General features: G+C 39.0%; 1 protein-coding gene across 1 annotated transcript in view; it reads left to right on the top strand.

Annotated features, from left to right (window-relative positions):
* The first annotated feature begins 108 nt into the window (after nt 1-108).
* Nucleotides 109-8,286, top strand: part of LOC143151851 (neuroligin-1) — a 93,939-nt gene continuing 85,761 nt past the window's right edge. The window contains exon 1 of the mRNA XM_076321306.1: nt 109-440. Coding sequence (XP_076177421.1) covers nt 239-440 — 202 coding nt within the window. The 5' untranslated portion in view covers nt 109-238. The remainder of the gene's footprint in view (nt 441-8,286) is intronic.

The following is an 8,286-nucleotide window of genomic DNA, read 5'->3' as shown; positions in this document are numbered from 1 at the left end:
TAAGAGAGCAGACAGCTCGAAAAAGTGGCTGGCGACGATCGTCGCGTTCCTTGCGCTTCTGTGCGGACATTGGTGCCCCGGCGGTGCGGAGGCTCTCGCTGGTAGTCAGAAGTATAGCACGAGGACGGTACGAACCAGGTACGGCACTCTGCGCGGCATCGAGGCCAGATCCTCGACGTCCGTCGAGACCTACTACGGAGTGCCGTACGCGACCCCACCGATCGGAGCGTTGCGTTACATGCCCCCGGTCACACCGTCCCCGTGGCGCGGCATCAAACTGGCGGACGCCATGCCACCCGCGTGCCCGCAAAAGCCACCGGAATCGGATGCGAGTCTGCCCCGGCCCAGACGCGCCTACCTCGAGAGGCTAGCGCCGATGCTGGCCAATCAGAGCGAAGACTGCCTATATTTGAACCTCTACGTGCCCAAACCTCCTCACGGTGAGTCACTTGTTGTAGCTCTCGCAGCTTCCTTTACACCGGTGATACACGTTTTCCCGCGTATTTAACGCAACCGTGCCGCTCTACCGTACTCAAAGTGCAGCCTTTTAACTCGATGCACTCGGTCTGGCGAAATTTCAACTGTTTCGAGCCGTTCGAAATGCAGCTTCTCCGCAAAACAGGCCTATCTTTCGGTTGTAAACTCTTCGTTCCACGCGAACCTCTTCCCGCCAAGTTGTTCTTTTTCAGGTTTGGCAACAAAATGAAATCGCACGGGACCAAATACGGAGAGTAGGGCGAACGAGCCGACAGGCAATTCGTAACGCAATTCGATCGGTTTTGATGCAGCGATTACGGACGAGTGCGGTCTCGTTTTTGTTCCACTGTGAGCAAATGCGGCACCCATCTCGTCGATAGCTTTCTCACGTCCGATTTTTCGTGCGGGATATTTCGTACGTTTACAATGTCAGCGATCTCTCTGATCCTCATCCGGTTTGCTAACACGGTATCGTTAATTGCTACCTTTTGCTAAGATTTCCTTCGAGATTTCGAATGGGTGTAGATTTCGCCCGTGAGTCGGGTCAATCGTGTTATATTTTTCACGCATTTCATTCATCGTTTTCGTCCAGCCTTGTTAATTGTTACGTCGTAACGGCACAAATGTTCATAGAAACGTAGAAATAGCGAAACAATCGACGAAGAAGAGGGCAGTTTACCTTAGTAGCTTCGATAGTTCTATTCGGTCCAATTTTAAAATTCTAACCCTTTCGTTCCGGGGAGAACCTAGAATTCAGCCACTTTTCCTTGCAGAAAACTGGTAATCGCTGATCGGTGCACCCTTTGGTCACTAAATTACTATATAAAGCGTAACAGAATCCTCGAGCGACAATCACTGTATCGAGACGTATCGCTGTAAGATTTGTATCAATCAAACCTCAATCGTTTCAAACGTTTATATTAAAGTTAATTATATTTAAACTCGATCGATGTATTTTAATATTCATTCGAGTTCAATTCCTCGAGGAGAAATGGAGCGAAACGAAGAATCACTTTTCGTTAAGTCGCTCTGGAGCAATTATTACCTTGGTTCGCACCGACACTAATAATTTACGTTACAAGCGTTACGATATAGTACGTTTAGGCTTTCACATTCGTATACTTTGTAAGAACTTCTGTTCGCTGTCCCACCAGTAAACACATGTACTCTGGATTCGCGTAAATCGCTAGGTACAGAAAACTAAAAATCAAAAGAATGTTTTTCTATAGTGAAATTTGCCTTCGTACAATAAGAATTAAGAAACAATATATATATATAATTCTTAAATTACAAAAGTCATCGAAACGTGTTCCGAATAAAAGTGCTGTTTCTGGTGGTTCGTAAATTGGTAGGAAAAAAGGTTCGAGAAAAATATCTACCGTAAGTACACATTAATTGAAACTTGTATCATTGAAACTAATTTCTGGAGTTTTGTAAATGTAAGAGAAGATATTAAAAAAGAAAGAACGTATTTTCTAACGGTTCACGTTCGATGATTTTCGTTCGCTCGATTCGGTTATCCGATGGATATTACGGATGTTAGATAAGATCCGTATCCAGGTGCGACAATTTTAGGGATCGAGGTCTCGGCTCGGGTATGAAATTCGCACGAAAACGTTCCCTTATCGGCCGTGAACTTGAGCGTCGAACGGTGGATAACAGGCCGAAAAATCTCGCGCGATAAGCTAGCAGCTCGCACGCGAAGTCGGTGAAATTTCACGAATAAACAGATTCGTTTTTGCATGACCGATTATGACCACGAGCAACTTGATCGTTCACTTTTCGTGCATAGCGTGCGTCGTTTAACAGCCGTGGTCATTCTAACTCGCAACCTGGTCACGGTCGTGGCGCAACAACGTCCCGTTTGTTTCTCATCGTTTGCATAATTCCTGTGACACAGTTGGCAACTTAGTTTCGCGATTTGAATGGCGATACGAGACCGAAAAAGTGGTCCCGCGGTGGCACGGTGCTAGATTCCTGAAATCGGACAAACCGACGCTCAATAGGACACGGAGATTAGGTGAAAATGGAAAGCAAATCGAGAGGAAACGAGGTGGCACGAATTGGTTCTGCAAAATGCAGGCCAATTTGGTTTCCCGTTTGTAGCAAACGTTTGCAAGCTGCTTGATATTTTCGCGATACTTCGTTTCACGGCGTCCATCTCGAACGTTTCGAGATTCATCGTGAGAATCGTTGCATCGTTTTCGTTTCTTTCGAATCATTCGAATAATTCGAGCGGCATGGGAGAAGATACCGTAATTAGATTACTTTCGATGTATTCGTAAATTGTAACGTTTCTGAGGAGTTTATCAATTTTTTAACCGATACGCGAGATACATGATTTCCTAAGCGTTGAGTTTGTTGGTAAACTTTGCGTTAAAAATAAAAACTATTCCTTTTCTGGATTTACATATTTACATCGCATTGTTAAAATGTACCTACGATCATTCGACAAACTGAAATTGAATTTAACGTTTTAAATTAACTATGATTAATAATAAGTTTTTGTAGGTTATTTTACCGGTTCATAAGGAGAATTTCTGTATACGTTGTAACTGTTCGATGTATGGAATCGTTTGTAGAAAAAAGATTATTAAGATATATTTCGTACGATGAAAATAGAATATATTACGTAGAACCGAATAAAGTTTGTTTCTCTGTAGTATGTCTATTGTTACGTTTACGACCAGTAATATTAAACGCAAGGTTTACCGATAAATTGAATACCATCTACTTTAAGGAAATATTCAAAAAGCGAAATAAAGTACCCCGTTCGAGTTTTATTTATTCGTTCAACATTTTTATTGCGCAACGTTTATAGTGCCGAAGATGAAAGGTAAACATTTGCTTACCGCGAGAAACGAGATATTTGAAAGTAGAGTGTGCGAAGGAGGCTAGGTGCAGCCGAACCTAACCTCATTTCGTTTTATTGACCAGTATAAATTTAACCCACTGTATCTATTTGTGACCGATTCTAACGGAGCGCAATTCGAGGTGTAATCGGGAAGGAAACGATTTGTTTCAAGAAAGAAGTCAATGGTGCGAAATGAAACATTTCTGTACGAATAACGAAAAAACTGTGTCAATTTAGAATATACGAAAACAAGGGAAATTATTCATACGAAGGAATTACTCAGCGTTAGAGAAAGTAATAAGTAAAAGGTAGATAATGAAAATGTTAAAGTTATAAAATAGAAATTTCCATGTAAGAGAAAAAATAGTAATCGGAGAAGTCGAGGGGCTATTTATGACCAACATTTGCACGTTAACTTCGTAAAAATTATTTTCCTTTATCGTACGCAAAGTTTTATTCCACATCTTTAATAGTTTTATCATTGTCGAGAGAGTTAAAAAGTTATTTACCACCAGCGTTTGCATTTTAACTCCGTTGGTTGTTATTTTTTCTCGTATGCAAATTCTCACTCTTTCCAACAATAAGTAATTCTCTCGCGCGAATAACTCCATGGAAAAAAAACACTTGGTTTCTCTCGCATTACTCCCGCTCATCTAACTCGAGAATGCTCGAACCGGGATAAAAATATTTAAAAAAAAGTATAATTGTTTAAACTGCGTCCACGTTGATTTACATTGTTCTCCGTTCCGATATCGTGTACATTTTCAATCGGGGTGCATCTTTATCGTCGCGTTCACGAATTTTCAAACTTCCTCGAAGAGATAAACATATCCCTTGTAGTATACTGGAGTAAGATTGAAATTTTCGGAAAATATTGCTTCAATTATGCCCGTTGACTTCCTACGGAAATACCGGAAGTTTGCAAATGAGAATGTGTCTTGCACGCGAGTATACTGCCGCCATTGTATTTTACAATATTATGCGCCGTGGTCCGAATAATAAGCTCGCGTACGTCGGCTGAAACGTCGTGGAATTATTTCGCGCAACGGATTAAAATCGATACGGTTCGAATAAGTTTAATCGGATCACGTTCGCCGGAGGGTATCGATGATATTACAGTAGTAAGCAAATTTTTCAATCAGTCCAGGCGCCGGTGCGCGGGGTACCGAATTTTCTGCATAGTCGACGAAAATGCACCGACTGCCGAACGACGATGGAGTGCTTTCGGCAAGGGGCTGCCGCGACGTCAATTGCAGTGTTGGCAATTCCGTTCTTTCGCTCTATTTTCCTATTCTTGTACAATATTTGAAGCGAAAGAGAAATATACTTTCCGCGACGATCGACCAAGGAGCGTAGAAACTTCGTTTGGCAAAGTGGAGAAGAATTTGACGATCCCTTCCGAAGAAACGTTTCGATCCAGAATTTGACTCGGTGTATTTTACACTCTTTTTTGGAGCAACGAAATGTATCTCATAGAGGAACTTCGATCATCGTTGTTGAATGGAAGATACGTTGTTTGGATAATCTATCTTCTTCATTGGACACGTTTCAATGGGAACGATTGTTTTTTTTCGAAAGAATAGTACACTTAATGCAACATTGCATTTATTTTAAAAGAGCGACGGAGTCTGAGGGCTCGTCAGATCGTTTAAAATAGGAGTCGTGTTTTACATTTTTACATTGAAATAAACTTGTTTTTATTGTCCCTTATATTGGTTCATTTTGATGACTACTTTTTATCGTAAAATATCATCTATGTACGTAAATACTGAACGACAGTTTTAAAATCAACAAGTCGAAGCTGTACAGAGAAGTGTAATAAGTCTGAGAATGATTACAAATTAATTTAATAATTAATTATTAATTGCTAGTATTTGATGTAATAAATTTAACAATAGTAAGTGTAATAATTGGTAGACTTTGTTTCGTTGTGTCGAAAACTCCTAACAGTTTAATATCGTATTGGAATTTCATCTTTGTTAGGTATATTATTCTATTTTTTATATTGTATATTGATACTATACGCTATAGAGGCGAATGTACAGTAATTAGTTAGATATAATGGAAGATGTAGAAAACGGTTTTCGTAAAAACTTTATAAAATATTTTCACTAATTCTTCGTTTAAAATGAAAGTATTTTGTTACAATACCCTCTTACGAATTACAGTTTCCTTTTCTATTAAAGTGTATTATATACTTTCTTTATGATTATGTGTGGTCGCGTCTTATACATATAATTCTGTACGTGACCTAAATCAAGTGGTCGAAAGTAGGTCTGAGACTACTCGTCGAATTGTTCCATATTCGAACATTCAAACTCTTTAGCGATTCAAATACAGGACGAATATAATTCGAATACTACTCGAATATTATTCGAATATCTTGTGCAATGTGAATTATAAATCAGATTCTTTGTCTTCGTCGTTCTTATCGGAACATTACTTTCCAGTAATCGAATACTCGATCAACGATATTCGTATAATCGAATAACAATGATATTCGAATACTCAAATATTCGAATAATAATGATACTCGAATACTCGAATATTCGAATAATAATCATATTCGAATACTCGAATATTCGAACACTCAAATATTCGAATAATAATGATACTCGAATACTCGAATATTCGAATAATAATCATATTCGAATACTCGAATATTCGAACACTCAAATATTCGAATAATAATGATACTCGAATAATCGAATATTCGAATAATAATCATATTCGAATACTCGAATATTCGAACACTTAAATATTCGAATAATAATGATACTCGAATACTCGAATATTCGAACACTCAAATATTCGAATAATAATGATACTCGAATACTCGAATATTCGAATAATAATGATACTCGAATACTCGAATATTCGAATAATAATCATATTCGAATACTCGAATATTCGAACACTCAAATATTCGAATAATAATGATACTCGAATAATCGAATATTCGAATAATAATCATATTCGAATACTCGAATATTCGAACACTTAAATATTCGAATAATAACGATACTCGAATATTCGAGTATTCGAATAATAATCATATTCGAATACTCGAATATTCGAACACTTAAATATTCGAATAATAATGATACTCGAATACTCGAATATTCGAATAATAATCATATTCGAATACTCGAATATTCGAACACTCAAATATTCGAATAATAATGATACTCGAATAATCGAATATTCGAATAATAATCATATTCGAATACTCGAATATTCGAACACTTAAATATTCGAATAATAATGATACTCGAATACTCGAATATTCGAACACTCAAATATTCGAATAATAATGATACTCGAATACTCGAATATTCGAATAATAATGATACTCGAATACTCGAATATTCGAATAATAATCATATTCGAATACTCGAATATTCGAACACTCAAATATTCGAATAATAATGATACTCGAATAATCGAATATTCGAATAATAATCATATTCGAATACTCGAATATTCGAACACTTAAATATTCGAATAATAACGATACTCGAATATTCGAGTATTCGAATAATAATCATATTCGAATACTCGAATATTCGAACACTTAAATATTCGAATAATAATGATACTCGAATACTCGAATATTCGAATAATAATCATATTCGAATACTCGAATATTCGACCACTCAAATATTCGAATAATAACGATACTCGAATATTCGACCACTCAAACATTCGAATAATAACGATACTCGAATACTCGAATACTCGAATATTCGAATAACAATATTGGTACAGTGATATTCGAATATTCGAACATTCGATTATCATTCGTAGCATCTGAATGCCTATAAAATACCAGAATATCGATTCGAATAGTTCCGTTCCCGGTGGAAAGTTTCGTGTAAACATTTGCCCGGTAAAACTAAGAAACCTTGATAGTCGTTTTATCGCGACAAGCAACAAACCTTTCTTACTCTTCCAATTTTAACTTTGAAAATGAATTGCTTCCGTTACGCTTCAGCCCGGAGCCATCGCGAATGAGTTTTACGAACCGAAACGTACCTTTTCCCTCCACGAGGTACGCTAGACAAAGGAAGAGGAAACTTTGATCAAAGGGGAGCCCGGATAAAACGTTTTGCACCGTAGACGAAAAATGAGTCGGTTGTTGACTAACGGGGGTGCATTTTGTAGCAAGGTCTCGGGGTGGCGATTCCCGAGTTCTTGATTCCGCGCTGTCTCGACGTTGCGTTTCTTTTCTTCGTCGCGCGCGCTCTTCCTCCCTCATTTTTTCGTTTCGATTCCGTCGCGTTCGGCGACAGCGACCGACGGGGGTGCATACGGTAGAAAGGAGGACCGAGTGAATGAAAGAAAGCAGAAGAAAGGAGTGGGGGTGGGGGGTGGGGCTGGGGGGGAGCATACGACAAAAGAACGCATCGATCGGTCCGTCGCGACGCTTTTCTGATTGCGAGCCAAGCGAAACGAGGAGACGACGTGAAAATCTAGACTACCGTATAACCGCCGTTAGGTTGGGAACCTAGTCTTTAAGCGACTCAAGGAACGGTAGTCCTTGGAGATAGCAGTTCTTATACCCGGAAACCCCTTTTGTTCCAGCGTCCCATTGTGCGTTACGTAACACGCGTGTAGGTCATTATGTAACCCTGGATGAAATCGATTCCCGCATCGGGGGAAATTACATCTGCCGCTTATTATAGGCTAGGGTATTTTTAGTGCCGCTGGATAGGGAAAAGTTGTAGACCAGAGGGCCTGCGCGTATTGTTTGAGGTTAGTTTCTCGTCTAAAATTAACATCGTCGACAATACCAACGAAGAGAAGAACGCGCGTAGGACGTGGAAAGAAGTTGGGAATAATGGGGCTGGAATTGAGTGTTCACGATTTTCCTCGTGAAATTTCAAATGATTATTCACGGTGCACAGTCACGGCGTATATTACCGTGTATCTGGTCGAGTAGATGGAGTTTCAGG

This window comes from Ptiloglossa arizonensis, chromosome 10 (genome assembly GCF_051014685.1).
Source record: "Ptiloglossa arizonensis isolate GNS036 chromosome 10, iyPtiAriz1_principal, whole genome shotgun sequence".
Taxonomy (NCBI): domain Eukaryota; kingdom Metazoa; phylum Arthropoda; class Insecta; order Hymenoptera; family Colletidae; genus Ptiloglossa; species Ptiloglossa arizonensis.
This window is presented reverse-complemented; position numbering and strand designations above follow the sequence as displayed.